General features: G+C 38.9%; 1 protein-coding gene across 1 annotated transcript in view; it reads left to right on the top strand.

The window, feature by feature from the left end:
• The window catches only part of LTBP3 (latent transforming growth factor beta binding protein 3), a 1,089,474-nt gene that overhangs the window by 1,035,285 nt on the left and 35,791 nt on the right, over positions 1-18,398 (top strand). The window contains exons 24-25 of the mRNA XM_044060493.1: positions 495-584; positions 9,644-9,775. Coding sequence (XP_043916428.1) covers positions 495-584; positions 9,644-9,775 — 222 coding nt within the window. The remainder of the gene's footprint in view (positions 1-494; positions 585-9,643; positions 9,776-18,398) is intronic.

Genomic DNA, 18,398 nt, shown 5'->3' with positions numbered 1-18,398 from the left:
CTATTTTCACAGACATTTACACATATAACACCTAGCTGTTACAACATGGACATGCAGGTAGACAGACTAATATTGCACATAATTAGAAACACAATTTAACACTTTTTGAACTGAACACTTACTTGCATGAGCCTTTAGTATTACACAGGTACTTGGTTAAGACATTGTATTGATCCTTGCACAGAAAGAGACATTTGAGCATTGCACTGTGAACATTAGAGTATTGGACTATGGACTTTAGAGTATTGCACTATGGTTAATTTACTAATTCGCAGCATGTATTGCACTGTTACTGCAGTGAAAGATCATTCTAGAAGAATGTCTAGGAGAAAACAGCTGACTGTAAGTGTAGCAGCTACTTTCTTGTCATGTCAGAGAATGCCCCCAAAACATTAGGGAGCCAGTGGGGTGAGTAACCACTAAACATGTGATTAAATGTACCACTAGATGCTAACAGTAGTTTTAGCCTACAAATTTCTCTCTTGTTTTACCAGATGCCTTTGTTCAGATGTGTAAATATTTTCACGTGGATGCACACTCTTTTGGAGAAACTGGTTCCTTCTCCTTAGGACGATACCATAAAAGTAAGTAGCCTCCTTATGTATTCGTTTCCTAGAAATAAAATTACCTGTTACGAAACTTGCTTATTAAAACTACATTGCTTGCATTTTTATTACAGTTCTTGACATGTCATGGATTTTGTATGATTTCCTGCAGTTTTTCTATAAACATATAATTTGATGTCAGATGAGACCTGCGTGATTGACTTACACTGCCCATTTTTGTACATCTAGGATAATCTGTTAACCAAATGTGACCCACATCCTATATCCCCTTTCCTCATAAATATTGACTTTCATTTTGTTCCTTACATTCATGAGGTCCTTCACTATTTTCACCCTATGACTTCTTCAGGAAGACCATTTGTTTATCATCTTTTCTATGAAAAAAATCATTGTGGTTAACTCCTGTGAGCCATGCATGCTACAGCTTTAAAATTTGTCATCATCTTCATCTTATGGATTACATTTTTAAAAATGGTGTTTTTCTAGCAGAATTTTGACTCAATTGAGGAAGCTTAATTTTTTTTATTATAACCACAAAGTTTGACCATATTCCCCACTCACACTTTCGGCATGACAAACTGTATTATTGCAGTGTAGACCATACAGTACTTCCACTGTTGTCATCTGGATTGCCTCCTTTTCTGCGGGTGTTCTTGCACAGATAAAGTATCCCAAACTGTATGCAATTTTCCCAGTCACATCTCAGCAACCATTTATATCATCTTGTTTGGAGCTGTATCTCCCTATATGACTCAACATTCTGCCCGCAGCCATCAATAATGTTTTCTTTCATTTTGGAGAAGCCTTTTCCTATATCTCCCCAGCATTTTGACAGCTTTCCTTGTTTAATATATATTGCTTAGGTACGTTAAGTTTTTTATGTTGCTAAGCAAAGGTGTGGTCCACTTTTTTGTTTTTGCTTCAATTCCATCTCTACTAGTGTACTGTTTTCGTGGATATTTGTTCCCAAGATGCCTTAGTTAAAAATTTTTGCATTGTGTTTAACATGCCATGTTTCGCACAATTTCTCTAAACTTGCAATATCTATTTTTTTACCTTTCCTCTGCCTTTTTATATTACCATTGTTGTATCACTTTGTCATCAGCAAAATCCATACTTTTCCTTGCAGAACTCTTGGCAATGTTAGTTTTAAAGGCACTGCAAAGGGACAGGCTGTGATCTGAGTGCTGTGAAACCCCATTGGTTAAACATTTCTTCTAAGTGGACTCTGTCTCCTACTGCCTTCTGTGACTTATTATCCAGTCAGTGTTTTATATGCGGATTCTCATTTCAACCAATAGTAGATTCCTACTGAAGTGTTGGCACTGGAAATGCCAAGTGCCTAAATACCAAAACAATATCGTAAATGAAGGAGAGCTAATCCCAAATATCGCTCTTTTCTTTTAAACTTCTTTTTTGCAGGGTGCACAAACCCCCTGCACACACACCCAAACATATATTTACTAACTCTGAGATCACCACACCTCAGAAAAAAAGGGAGTATCCTGAGAAATAGCCATCTCAGACTTAGTATATGTAAATCCATTTTTTCAGCCATTCAGTCTATGTTTTAGGACTCACTGTAGTGGGTCCCAACATTTCTAATGGTTGCTACGAAGACCACTATATTTGGTGGACAAGTAAATGGATCTTTATACTCATAAACTGACCTAAATTAATTTCACAATCTTTCTAGCTAAGTAATTGAAGCAAAAACATTTAATCCAAACTAATGTTCCTAGTACCATTTTTCTAAACAGCATATTAATTATTTTGATGGAGGATACTGAACTTTGGCCACTCAGATTCTCCACTCCCATATTAAAGAGAAACTCTTTCATCTTCCTTTAAGGCAGGAAACATTAAGATCAAGTACGTCTGCCATGAACATTGGGATCAAGAACATCATTCAGTCATTCTAATAATTTCTGAATCATGGCATGGGCATGTTAATACATTTCCCACAATCTTACAGAAATTGTAATAGTCAATAGTCATTCCCCAGACTATGACCGGGGACCAGAACTGGTAGCAAGGTGTTACTTTTTGTTTTCAGAAACAGTGCTGCTGTAAAAATGACCATGTCTCAGACTGTCTTATTTCCTCATGTGTAATGATCAGCTATGTAACACTAACTAGCTTCATGTACCTACATTCCGTTCCACAATTACACTCAACCTCTAAGTACAAGAAATCTGGGGAAAACACACACACACACACACACACACACACACACACACACACACACACACACACACACACACACACACACACAGGGGTGTAGCTAGGATTTTCAAATTTGTACTGACAGCTCTCAAACTGCTACCCCCCTCCCCAGCCAAGCTACGGCCATTCTCGTAATTCACGGTTCGCGATGAAGAGGCATTCGCTGTAATGCCTCTTCAGTAATATAATATAAATTCACTCAAACTTGGTTCCTTGAATTGAAAATTAACCTGAAATGTCAGTTCTTTGAAAAATGCAGCATGGTAGTTGGGGTAGAGACTTTATGCTTTTGTTTTCTGTAACTAAGGTACAGGTTTTGAGCTTGAGTAAATTACTAACCACCTGCTACCACTAACTAGGATGTTTCATTCACACACACACCCCTACCTACCTCTTAGTGCAAGAAATATGGACAAAGCCTAAAATAAACAGGGACAGATATTAAATAATGTTCTCATGAACTTAGAAAGTTGCTAGAATAACAGGATTTGTGCTAGTATGAGAAAGTTGCTAGAATAACAGGATTTGTGCTAGTATGAATTTTTCTAAAGGACATGAAGTCTGAAGCTCAAATGTCTGTCATTATTTAACAACTTCAGCCTTCAATGATTTTCTAGAAAATCACAAAATTTATGAGGAACAGACAAAAAATATGGGGCAAAAATCTGGACATTCTGCAAAATGTGGACAGTCGAGAGGTATGCTACCTACCACACACACACACACACACACACACACACACACACACACACACACCTCTCAACCTCTTACAGCAACAAACTCATAAATAAAAGTGAGGCAAAGGCCCAAAAAAAAGGACTTTTTTTTTAAATATTGCTCTTATAAACTTAGAAAGATAATAGAATAGTAGTAGGTCTTGCATCAGTACAAATTTTCTGAAAGGTATGAAATCTGAAACTGAAATGTCTGCATTATTTTCTAACTTCAGTCTTTAACAATTTGCCACTAATTTGCCAGAAAACTGCAATTTTATGAAAAACAGACCAAAAATGTGATGCAAAAATATAAAATTGCCAGACAATACAGCTGGGAACCTGTCAAAGGAGGGACTCCATTTTAATATGAGCACAGTTAACTTAGAGCAGCTGACAAAATTAGAGAATCTACATGCATTTCTGAAATAAAAGTAATGTATAACTCTGATCATTACAGTTATTTATAAAAGTAAAGTAAACCCTCCATGTTTTCTTCGAAAATTGCTATTTTGTGGTGGGATCATTAGGGGAAGAGCAACATTTTGAGCCAAAATCAGGGACAGTTGAGGTTTGGCTATGCCTAATTCTATAAAGCAATTTATTTGCATGTACCTCTCAACCTGTTAATGCAATAAATCTGGACAAGGCCAAATATATTGAGGGAACATATAAACAGTACTAAAATTGCTATTGTATAAACTGGGACAGTTGATAGAACAGGTCTTATTTTAGCATGCATTTTTCTGAAGGTTATAAAGTCTGAAACTAGTGTGTCATTATTTAGTGACTTAATTCCTAAATCATTTGCCAGAAAACCACAAATTTTGAGGAACAAACCAAAAATAAGAAGCAAAAATCTATTCATTCTTTGAAAATCTGGACAGTTGGGAGGTATAGTTCAGCTGGGGCTGTCTAAGTTTGCCGCCCTTCCCTCACAAAACCATGGTCGAATGGAGCCTCCTGCAGCCATTCCAATGATCCATTACTTTGCTATTTCACTCCATTTACCATAAACACTAATGTGCATACTGATTTACTTCTATGATGATTTGAACTTCATTTGAAAGTTTTATTTTGCATTTTACAGCACAAACACTAAGACATCTGCTAAACAAACTTGGCATTAAAACTTCTCTGCCCTTGAAACTCACATTCATTGAAAAACATTAAAACCCACATTCAAAGAAAAATACATTTTACCCGTGGCAGATAAAAATTAATTCTGGGCTGCTTTTAAATCATAGGCCCCTTGCATATGAAACATACATGTGCTCTTTGATACACCTTCCTATTGCTTTGAACATTTTTCCAGTAAACAGTGAAACAAAACTGCCCAATTCAGAACATTTCCATCATAAAAGTATACTCAAACTTCTACAGTCCACCATTATCAGTAAATAATATGCACAATCTCTGAAGTAGTAAAAAAAGTCATCTAAATAATTCCACATTAAATAAATCTAACTAATGAAGAGGTTGCTGCTAGCAATCACCTTTATATTTCATGGCTTCACCGAAAAATAAAGTGTCTGATGCCCCTGAGGAATAAATTGCCTAAATTACATTAAAAATAAGCTAGTAATATTGCAATAGGAAATGGATGGCAAACTGATAACAGGCTCATAGTTAGTGTCTTAACTTTCAGTACAGCAGCATTCACCCCTTATGGGAGTAGAACCAACAACCTTCTGCATTAAAAGCAAGTACACAACATGTTGTGCTACTAGCAATGTGAGCCAGCTTAGCATAATCAGCACTAAACTTCTCTTCCCCTGCAGCTCTCAGCTCCTTGTAAAATCTACGCAATACTCAACTACATCTCAACTTCGCAGCACAAGTCTGGAAAAAGCCAAATTTATTGGGGTGGGTCAAAAGGGCAAAAAACAGGAACACATTAAACATTGCTTGTATAATCTTGGAAAGCTGCTAGAATAAAATGCTGTGTTACCATCATACATTTTACTGCCAAGGTCCCTGTGCAAAATAGTCAGAACAACATACAACTATGCCAAATCACCTGCTTTGTGAAAGAGAGGAAGACTGAAACTTAAATGGCTATCATTTAATGAATTCAGTTCTCACCATAGCTGTCAACCTCTTAGCACAAAACACCTGGACAAACCCAGTAATGAGGGAATACAGCCCTCAAACATATTCAGTGAATTCAGTTCTTGCCATAGCTGTCAACCTTAGCACAAAAAACCTGGACAAAGCCAATAACAGGGTATTACAGTCCCAAAAATAAGGACAAATTTCAAATAGTCATAAACTTAAAAAAATTGCTATAAAAAAGGTTGTGCTACTATATATTTATTGCTAGAATAAAAAGTTGTTTTACTATGTATTTTCTGAAGAATATGAAGTCTGAAATTCAAATGCCTGTTAATTTTACTTCTGACGAAACAAAAACAATTTTCAGCAGAAGCCCAGGGAGAAATACTGTAGACACATGTCTTTGTAAAATGGCAGGACACCAGAGCAAATCCACACAAACACAGGGATAAGATGCAGACTCCACACAAAAGGCACCCCAGCCAAGAATCAAACCAGAAAACCTATAGCTGTGAGGCAACAATACTGCCACTGCACCATCAAATATGTAAGGAAGTAAACATTCAGAAACCTGAAGTCTGAAATTTAAATGCCTGTCAATTTGTTAATCAGGACAGTCTGACTTGGAACAAAAAAAAACAATTCTCAGCAGAGGCCCAGGAAAAAATAATGCAGACATGTCTTTGTAACATGGGAGGACACAAAAGCAAACCCACACAAACACAGGGAGAAGATAGACCCCCCCCCCACAAAGAAGGCACCCCAGCCAAGAACCAAACCCAAGAACCTACAGCTGTGAGGCATCAATGCTACATTGCTACCACTGCACCATCAAATTTCAAGCATTGCAATATTTAAACACCACAGATATGAGGAATAGATCAGATCAAATAAGAGGCAAAAATCTGCAATTTTTACAAATGGTGGTGGGTAGGGAATTCAGGTCTTTAACACCTGCATACAAGGGGGTTCAAGCCTGAGGTATTCCCTAGCACACCACCATCACCAGTACATCCCACCTGCGGCATTTTCACACACACACACACACACACACACACACACACACACACACACACACACACACACACACACACACACACACACTTCAGCTTACTCACCAACCCTCGGTTGCAACAAGACCTTCTAAATAAACTCCTTGAAGCGAGACCAACATAACACACACTTCAGCTTACTCACCAACCCTCGGTTGCAACAAGACCTTCTAAATAAACTCCTTGAAGCGAGACCAACATAACGTGTAAATCCTCTCAGCTTACTCACCAACCCTCGGTTGCAAGACCTTCTAAATAAAATCCTTGAAAAGAGACCAACATAACGCGTAAATCCTCCAGCTCAACCAACATAACGCTTAAATCCTCCCGCTTGAAAAGCATTTGAACCGTCCGGAAATACATGCGCGGTGAGCTCCATTCCGACTGGCTGCCCTGATGAGCTCAAGTGAAAAATTAAAAAGCTACCCCCCTTCTAAATAAGTTGTACTGAAATCAGTACAGTGCGTATGCCTCCCGACGTCCCTGCACACACACACACGCACCATCAGTCTCATAATTTTTTAACTCATTATATCTGGCAGAATTTCCAAGTGTCATTTTGACAACAGCAAACAATAACTGAAATTCTGAAACCCTTTTTTCAACTTTAATGAATCTTATTTCTTAATAGCCAAATGATCCAGTCTTAACATCTTTTATAGAGTTCTAAAATAAATGTTTCATAATATCAATAAAGTCAACTGCTCCATTAGATCTTTCTAAAACTTTAAAAATATATATATGGCCATTCAAAAGAATCAAAAGCTTTCTCTGTATCTTACTTTTTTTAACAACACAGGTTCCTTATTTTTCATTATTCAACAGAACAGTAAAAACTTACATTCTGTGTGCATTCCTCATGCATGTTTTGCTGTCTGTAGTTGCTCTGCTGACTGGCCAGTTAATGCTTAGATTTATTAATGTTTATGCATGCAGTTCAGCCCAGAAGTAGAGCTCACATAGGTTCATAGGTGTGTACTAGGCTAATGGCCCTGGAGCCTTTACAAGCCTAGCCCATAGGATTACCCTGGCATCGTGCCACCCGACCTTAGTTCCCAGTACCTCTGTCGAGTAAAGCCACTGGAGTGATCCCTGGGGTGAATTTTCTATTTCCCATCCACTCATCAAGATTTCTCTTGAAGAGGGTCAGTGAGGTGCTCTGCTTGACATGTATGGGAAGTCTATTCCATAGCGTGGGCAGTCTCTGGGTTACGAACCTGTCCCTCCAGCACGTTCTGTTTATTGTGGTAATGAGGTAGAGGTCTCTGGAGTATGTGGTGTGGAGGAATTGGGATTTCTTTAGATGTAGCATTTTTAACAGAGCTGGGTCAGACAGGGCTTTATAAGTCAAGCAGAGATCGCCTCTAAGTAGGCGATATGAGACAGAGAATAGTTGGAGTCTTTTGAGTCTGTCCATATAGGACACGTGTTTAAGGCCTAGGATCCTCTTTGTGAGGTACTTTTGTGGCCTCTGCAGTTGTTGCGGGTATCATTATTCTTGGCTCGACACAACATTACTCACTTTTCTCCCCTTCCATTCTTTTATCATATTATGTTCACAGTCGGTTAGTTAACAAATTGTGACAGCATCTCTCACACCATGCAGTTTGTATCAACTGCTACTCTTAATATAGATATTCTTAATGTCCTTTCTTTATTATAACTGCACCATTGCAATCTCAATGTATTATCCTATGTCCATGTTTGCAACACTTTGTGAGTTTTAATAACTTTTAACTATTTACAATCTTTTGTTCCTGTAATATAGAGTTTGAGCCAGGGAACAGATAGACTGGGGGGTCACTACTTATATCCTTTTAGCTCATCCAGGGTAGATGTTCTTTTTATCTTCTTATGTTACGTATACTTTAGAACAACTGTCTCTCATTTTATGCTAATTTGGATAGTGGGGAAGTCATTTTGTTTTACAATTTTCTTTGTGTACCCCTTCCCTTTAACCACTTTTTGTTTAACCAGCCTGGCTTGGAATTTCTTATTCCACATACTCTAACCATTTCTACCATTTCCTTATATACTTAAGCTTGTTTTTCCTCCCGTTCATCCAATTGAGCGACTAGGTTAGCTGCTTGTTGCATTTATAGGGATTCCGTCTTTTTCCATCTTCTTGTTACTCTTTACACTAGTAATATTATCCCAACTAAATGCTAATGGCTCTTGACTACATGCTGTATTTTTCCCAGTAGGTATACATTTCCATGACCTCAAAGTGACTCTCTATTGATCATGATCTGTAAAATCTATTTTAAATCTCTCTTTAATCTTTCATACTCCTATAAAATGTGTGCCCCTCTTTTTTCAAGCATCTCCAACAGCTCTTCTCTGCCACTGGGAAACACTTTTTAATTCTTAGCAGGATATAAAAATACCTGTACAGGCATTTGCATACAAAGATGTAGAATTTTCTGGATTTCATTGCATATTACATAAATTGGTGTCTTTGTACCCATTTTCTTTTGAAAATTTCAGTTCTTAAATCTTTTACCCAATCAGCTTTCATTTTTTCAGAACTGTTGGCTTTCAAATCTATCAACGTTTTATATATTTTAGGTAATGCCTTCTTTTCTGCACCTGTTCCTTCTCTAGTGCTTCTTAAGATATATTTTCATCTCAAGCTCTGCTCTTCCTCCTTTTGAGCTTTTCTTCTCACTGCTTACTGCATCTGAGTAGAGATACCTCCGAACTACAGTATTTCTCGTGCTAAACTGCTGTATAAAATGTATGTCAAGATCCTGTCATTGGGCTCATATGAAAAGGCTTTAGCTGACTGGCTTCAGAAATGTATGTGTCATTCATTAACCCACAAGTTATGTCTTTCTATGTGAATAGTAAGTTCTCATTGTTTTGTATTATTTGTGTCTTTTCCCTCAGTGGCACAGTTTACATCAGTACATGTTTCCATTAATTTCAGTTCCTTTCCCTTTTACCAGCACTAACTCAGACTAATAAAATGTGATTGTTCATGCTGTCTGTGAAACGCTCAGGTTTTAGCCATTATGCTTTGTTCCCTTAGGAGAAGACAGCTCCGAAGAGGAATCAGAAGAATGTGTATGTAGGAGCGGGAGCTGTGTGAGAACTAACAAAGGACTCACATGTGAATGCCCTCTTGGATTCCAACTTGACCAAAGCAAGACTGCATGCAATGGTATGAACACCTTACTTACATTTAACGTCTTCCAGCCTCACTACTAAGTTAAATCAAAAACTTTGATCTTTTTCAAATATGTGTATCATTTACTAGTTCTTTTTGGTTTTACTTTCCATACTGCTAGTGCAATGTTGGACTTGCACTGTGTACTTCATGACTCTTTTGTTTAAACATCAACTATACCACTTGCAAGTTGTAATACCAAACAGGTATATCATCAAATACTGAACGTCCAAAATGCAGACCATCAAAAGAATGATCCTTTTAGACTGAGTCTAAAATGATTGAAAACAACAAAAATTACAAATTATTTCTTTCAGGGGGCAAGCTTCCCTGCACCACCCAACACCCCCCTGCTATAATACACACCAACTCCAAGTTTGCATAACAGTGGGATAAGGGCAAATTCCCTTATCTCACTGCACTGCGATCCGGTACAAGATTCCCTTACCCCACTGCACTGCAATCCCATACAAAAGGCTGACACCAAAAATTTCATTGAAAACAACATTCACTCATATGACCATTCACTGTTATTTGTAGCCTGAAAAATGTTCACTCATATGCACACTCAATGTTTCAGCCTGTAACCCTGCAAACATATAAACATGTCACAGCTGCCTTTACTACATCAGCCAATGAACTATTCTTTTCCAAGAGTGAAGGGGCTGCAAAATTGTGTAAGATCATGTTTTGCAGCTAAATGCAAGAATATGAACCATAGAATTTTGTTCAGAAATCATTCTAAGTTCTTTGTACTGTCTACAGCCTAAAGTAAAAAAAATTAAATAAAATTAAAACTGCACAGAAATGTGGGGCAGTCATTTAAAGAAAGTTCTGACAGAAATAAAATAAAGACTAGTCTCTTACAAGCAGTGTTGATAGTCATCTGTTTATTTATTTACTATTTATTAACCAGATAAGTGCATGATTGCATGGATTACTAGTATATTAGTTAGCTGTCATGATCATTATAACACATTCAGGTATGTATAGAGTTTCATGCAAAAAAAATGTGAGTTCAACATAACGTAAGATGAATAGCACAATGAGACATTTCTATAAGGTGAATCTGTAAGACACCTTTACAAGCCAGTAAATAACAAAATTAGTAATGCAATTTGACTACCACTGCCATACAGCAGGCTTTACTCCTGCAACCTTATTACTAACATAATTACCTCCAAGATCACTGTATATTAGGAAAGGAGAAATTTCCACACAGCACTCCATGAAACAACATGCATCTATATACTCATTTACTTTCAAAAGCTTCTATTACACTTTATATACCCAGTGGTGAAAAGCTAGGTGCTGCATGGATAGACATAGGATAAACACAATACACATAAGTATTACTAAACATTAACTAATCCTGAACATGAGTGTAGGTAAAATAAAATATGATAATGTGAACTGCAAGTATTTTTTATAGAAACACAGATCACAGCCACTGCTTAAATTATACCACCATTGAAACTTCCCCTCAAGAAACTTAGCTATAAACTTCATGTTGCAATGTCCTCAAGTACATGGTCACCAGATATCTGGTAAGTTTCAGAAATTACCAGAAACCAGGGTAAGTCACAAAGGAAGTGTGATTCATATCACTCATGGTCATCACATAGCCTTGATTCAATCGGCATGGGCCCTAAGCAATGAGAAGGCCAAGTACAGAGATAACTTCCTCAATACCATGAACTGTTGTAATCTGCACATAAGTAAGGGTGCATGGCAGAAATATGAAATGTGTATCATTGACCTGATTAAAACACTACCCACATATCTTGGGTGACACAGCACAGCCATAACTTGAACCATCCACTAGCTAAAGGGTCAGAACACAATACCTGAACTTTGATTGCCAGTCTGTCACCAAAAACATTGCTAGGGGATTCACCCTGATCAATTCACCAAAACAGAGCATCAGCAAGTTGCCCACTCCCATCTTTACAAAATCTACATGCACGGTTACCATTCTTTCACAATGCTGTGCCAATTACAAGACATTTTGTCCAGGCATTTACTCCATATTTGTAATTATAATACATGCAGTTAACGTTACTTCCCAAGACTTCTGCTATATTTCTTCTGTGCTGTCTGTAAATGCTCATGGACAACACCCTCCAGCTTCCTTCCGGAACAAAATGACTGACAGCTTCCAAAGCATCTGAAGTGTTCTGGATGTGTATTCTTTGTGCAACAGGATGTCATATGCATTGCAGCAAAAACCCAAACTGAAGAAACACATGCACTGCAGTCGCAAACAATTAGGGCAATCCTTGAAAAACTACACAACACAAGTAACTTGGTCAAGCTGAAGAATTTCTTACCACTGTATTTTATGCCTTTTTGGAAGGAGAGACAAAAAAAACATAACAAATGAAGGCAGTATTTCAGTAAACAATACTATGCTTATAAATCTACTGTCACTCAAAAATACATAGAAAGAAATACGGAAAAGTATTTTACTGGTAAATGATAAGTTTATGAAGTATCACTGCTCATTACTTCATGGTTATTGTACCCAAAGTTATGCAGATCATTTAAAAAGATTGTTTTGTGTTGTAGCTATCAGCCACTACTTGGTGAAACTACAGCCAGCACATGAGGAAAGTATCCTCAGCCCACCCATCTCAGCCAGCACATGGTGAAAGTATCACTTCCTAGTACAACCAGGCTATGGTGATTATACCCCTACCCCTCTCATGTCCAGGATATGGTGATTATACCTCCACCCGTCCTATGTCCAGGCTATGGTGATTCTACCCCTACCCCTCCCATGTCCAGGTTATGGTGATTATACCTCTACCCCTCCCATGTCCAGGTTATGGTGATTACACCCCTACCACTCCCATATCCAGACTGTGGTGATTATACCCCTATACCTATCATGTCCAGGTTATGGTGATTCTACCCCTACCCCTCCCAAATCCAGGTTATGGTGATTTTACCCCTACCCCTCCCATTTCCAGGTTATGGTGATTATACCCCTACCCTTCCCAAGTCCATGTTATGGTAATTATACTCCTACCCCTCCCATGTCCAGGCTATGGTGATTATACCCCTATCCTTCCCATGTCCATGTTATGGTAATTATACCCCTAACTCTCCCATATCCAGGCTATGGTGATTATACCCCTACCCTTCCCATCTCCATGTTATAGTAATTATGCCCCTACCCCTCCCATATCCAGGCTATGGTAATTATACCCCTACCCCTTCCATGTCATTCAGCATAGTGCAACTGTTTCCTCCATCCATGTCAGGTAGTAACATGGTAATAGCACTGTATCAAAGTCAGTCAGAGTATGGTTATAGTATCCCCTGACTCGACCCATGTCCAGCAGTCCATGGTGATAGCACCCCCCACCCATGACAGCTAACATATAGTGATAATACCCCAGAACCGTATCAGCCAGGGCATAGTTATTGTGCCACCATCCATGTCAGCCAAAATGTAGTGAAAGTACCCACCACCCATGATAGTCAGTATATGGTGAAAGTACCCACCACCCATGTAAGCCAAAAACATGGTGATATTACCCACATCCGTGTCACAAAGTTCATTGTAACAATGTTTCTAATCATGTCATGCGTGTTAATACTACAGTATATCAGGCTGTACATAGCAATAGTGTCCCCACCAATGTCATCCAGCACATGCTCATAAATCCCCCACACATGTCAGTCAGTGTATGGTGATAAATGCCCCACATGAGAACTAGTACATGATAATAGTGCTCCCACCCAGTCAGACAGTGTAGGATGATAATAGCCCCTGTTTACGTTAGGTAGTTTACAGTGATAATTCCTTCAATTGTGTCAGCCAGAACATGGTGATAGTGCCCCACCAATTTCCACTAGTACATGTTGCTATTACCCATCACATATCAACTAGTACATGGTGATAACACCCCCACCTATACCAGGTAATGCATGCCTATTGTACTATACCCATGTGAACAAGTTAATAGTGATAATTCCCCAACCCATGAAATCTCCTATTTGGTAACAGTACCACCAGTCTTATCAACCACTGCTTAGTAATACTATCCACTCATGTCAACTAGAACATGGGAATATTACCCACGTCTGGCAGTTCATGGTGATAGTAGGCACCAGTACACAGTGATAACATCCCTCCTTACATGAACCATTGCATGGCGATAGTATGCCCATGCATGTCTGGCAGTTCGTGGTGATAGTAGGCACCAGTACACAGTGATAACATCCCTCCACACTTACGTGATCTACAGCAAGGTGATATGCTACACAAACAGTTACACATTCCTGGGTCAGTCCTAGTGCTGTATGGTTCACATACAATTACACATTCTTGGGTCACTCCTCCTGCTGTATGGTCCACATACAGGTACGCATTCCTGGGTCATTCCCCCTGCTGTATGGTCCACATACAGTTACACATTCCAGGCTCACACCTCCTGCTGTATGTTCTACATATAGCTAGATATTCTTGGGTCACTCCTCCTGCTTCATGCTCCACATACATTAACACATTCAATGGTGACTCCTTACTCATTCTCTACATACAGGTACACATTCAGTGGTGACTCCTTACTCATTCTCTACATACAGGTACACATTCAGTGGTGACTCCTTACTCATTCTCTACATACAGGTACACATTCAGTGGTGACTCCTTACTCATTCTCTACATACAGGTACACATTCAATGGTGACTCCTTACTCATTCTCTACATACAGGTAAACATTCAGTGGTGACTCCTTACTCATTCTCTACATACAGGTACACATTCAATTGTGACTCCTTACTCATTCTCTACATACAGGTACACATTCAGTGGTGACTCCTTACTCATTCTCTACATACAGGTACACATTCAGTGGTGACTCCTTACTCATTCTCTACATACAGGTACACATTCAATGGTGACTCCTTACTCATTCTCTACATACAGGTACACATTCAATGGTGACTCCTTACTCATTCTCTACATACAGGTACACATTCAGTGGTGACTCCTTACTCATTCTCTACATACAGGTACACATTCAGTGGTGACTCCTTACTCATTCTCTACATACAGGTACACATTCAGTGGTGACTCCTTACTCATTCTCTACATACAGGTACACATTCAGTGGTGACTCCTTACTCATTCTCTGCATACAGTAACACATTCAGTGGTGACTCCTTACTCATTCTCTACATACAGGTACACATTCAATGGTGACTCCTTACTCATTCTCTACATACAGGTACACATTCAGTGGTGACTCCTTACTCATTCTCTACATACAGGTACACATTCAGTGGTGACTCTTTACTCATTCTCTACATACAGGTACACATTCCTAAGTCACTCCTCCTGCTTCATGCATCACATACAGTAACACATTTAATGGTGACTCCTTACTCATTCTCTACATACAGGTACACATTCAGTGGTGACTCCTTCCTCATTCTCTACATACAGGTACACATTCAATTGTGACTCCTTACTCATTCTCTACATACAGGTACACATTCAGTGGTGACTCCTTACTCATTCTCTACATACAGGTACACATTCAGTGGTGACTCCTTACTCATTCTCTACATACAGGTACACATTCCTAAGTCACTCCTCCTGCTTCATGCATCACATACAGTAACACATTTAATGGTGACTCCTTACTCATTCTCTACATACAGGTACACATTCAGTGGTGACTCCTTACTCATTCTCTACATACAGGTACACATTCAATTGTGACTCCTTACTCATTCTCTACATACAGGTACACATTCAGTGGTGACTCCTTACTCATTCTCTACATACAGGTACACATTCACTGGTGACTCCTTACTCATTCTCTACATACAGGTACACATTCCTAAGTCACTCCTCCTGCTTCATGCATCACATACAGTAACACATTTAATGGTGACTCCTTACTCATTCTCTACATACAGGTACACATTCAGTGGTGACTCCTTACTCATTCTCTACATACAGGTACACATTCAATTGTGACTCCTTACTCATTCTCTACATACAGGTACACATTCAGTGGTGACTCCTTACTCATTCTCTACATACAGGTACACATTCAGTGGTGACTCCTTACTCATTCTCTACATACAGGTACACATTCCTAAGTCACTCCTCCTGCTTCATGCACCACATACATTAACACATTCAATGGTGACTCCTTACTCATTCTCTACATACAGGTACACATTCCTAAGTCACTCCTCCTGCTTCATGCACCACATACATTAACACATTCAATGGTGACTCCTTACTCATTCTCTACATACAGGTACACATTCAGTGGTGACTCCTTACTCATTCTCTACATACAGGTACACATTCCTAAGTCACTTCTCCTGCTTCATGCACCACATACAGTAACACATTTAATGGTGACTCCTTACTCATTCTCTACATACAGGTACACATTCCTAAGTCACTCCTCCTGCTTCATGCACCACATACATTAACACATTCAATGGTGACTCCTTACTCATTCTCTACATACAGGTACACATTCAGTGGTGACTCCTTATTCATTCTCTACATACAGGTACACATTCCTAAGTCACTCCTCCTGCTTCATGCCTTGCATACAGCTACACATACATAGATCACTCCATCCTGTGCATTTCTGAAGTTCCTTCATTACTCCTAGAATTTTCCATCCATAAACCTTGCATTCCACAGAGTTTCACAGTAGATTAAAGTGCATCTCTTTCTTGTCCAACATCTGCATTCTAGTTCTTAGCACAACCATACAGTGTTGTTATTGCTGACGTGTGACCCTCTTAAATCCACTCCGTCCATTTTCTCTCTCTCCCTCTATTTTTCCAGGCTAAGGATGTTCTCTCTCCTTATTAGGATCATCATCTTGTGCTGTCATCTGACTTTCACCAAAGCTGATACCATATCCCTATGACCCCCCTACCCCCAGAAATGGGCACCTTCCTTTTTACTGCTGGATGATTAAGATCCTCAGTAGTATGGCTCTTTTCTCTTCCAACTCTTTCAATAATTTGTTGACTCCCTCATCATTCCCTTGTCCTGCACCTAGAAACCTTTTTATGTTACCCAATTACCAGGGGGGCTCACCATCTCTATACAGATTTAAAGCTCATCCATAACATCTTCAACTATCTACATTATCTCTTCTTGAACATGTACTAAAACCTTTTTCCCTTACTTCTTGTGCCTTTCTAAGCACCCTGAACAGAGGTAACCACATATCCCAGTCCTTTTCACAGTTTGCATCATGTAACTAGAGCCATTGTCTCCATCCATAAGCACCAAATGCCATTAACTAATTTAATCACTTTAGCTTCAGGAATTTCACTGCATCACCTCACATCTCAGCTCTCTTCTCTCAGTTTGATGCTTCTCTCTGTTCTCTTTGTATTACCTTTCCTCATTCACAATCTTCCTTCTCCTTAGCGACTTCTGTCTTTGCCATCAAATATTAATTCACAGAGAGTGCAGTTTAAATATATACTTCCACTCCCTCTTCCAGCAGTTCTTTACCCCTCAGGCTTCAGTGTAGGGAGACCCCATCACATGTCCTCACGAGTACAATCAGATGATATTCTCGATTTTACTGCTGACATTGATATGCCTTTTTCCACTCATAACATGCTCTACCCATTATAGTTTTTAACCATATTGAGCTTTTCCTTTCTACTTTCCCACCCCATTGCATTCCAGTGAGAGCAGAACCCTATAACAATAGCACCCTACATATACTATCATCTTTCTCCTCACATTCCCCTTACCTTCCTGATTCTGATAATTATCTGTTTCCCTGTAGCACCCCCAGACAGTTTTTCCTATAATTCTGTTTTCCACCATTATGTTCATAACTGTACACCTCCATTCCTTGTTAGCCATCCCTACATAGTTCCTTTGGTCTTTCTATCAACATTCCTATATTTTCTGTCTACTACTCCTCCTTGTCTACGTTAACATCAGTCATGTTCCATAGCTCGTATCATATTTTTCAACCTTCTACTGATCCACTTATCACACTCCTCTGCCCTTCTGTGTTTTGTTGAATGATCCCTTTCTGCCCACCATGGCAGCACTCCCTTAGTGTCACCCCAACATTGTTACCCTACAGCCATCAGTGTTACTCATTCATTTTCTGCCTTACTCTGATCAGATGTTTCCCTCTCTCTGTTCCCTTGTATTCACCCTGTAACATCATAATTCATTTTATTTTCCTGATTCTACCCCTAAACTACCTTCCTTCCTATAACTGGATCACCCTCCCATAGATACTGAAGCTCATTCTCCTCAATTCCCTCATCTGTACCAGCACTGTACGTATAATGCACATTATCATTTTTATCATTCCTATGTTTCCGTCTCCGTTTTCTACTCACTGACTTCTTCTGCTTCTTCATCAAAATAAAACTGATTTTGTAAAAGATGTGGATATGTGTGACCATTTCTATGAAATCGTAAAAACCTGTACATTTTTTATGGAAGTGTTATTTCCTTCTGCTGGGGAATACAAAAATTATACATAGGACGTGAACCATAAAGCAGACGTGAACCAGTAACTGTACTTGTACTCTTTGATTATATCTGTGACTGTTCCAAGGTCAGAAAGCTAAGGGGCA

The sequence above is a fragment of the Protopterus annectens genome, chromosome 2.part0 (genome assembly GCF_019279795.1).
Source record: "Protopterus annectens isolate FY-2018-M chromosome 2.part0, PAN1.0, whole genome shotgun sequence".
NCBI classification, from domain to species: domain Eukaryota; kingdom Metazoa; phylum Chordata; order Ceratodontiformes; family Protopteridae; genus Protopterus; species Protopterus annectens.
This window is presented reverse-complemented; position numbering and strand designations above follow the sequence as displayed.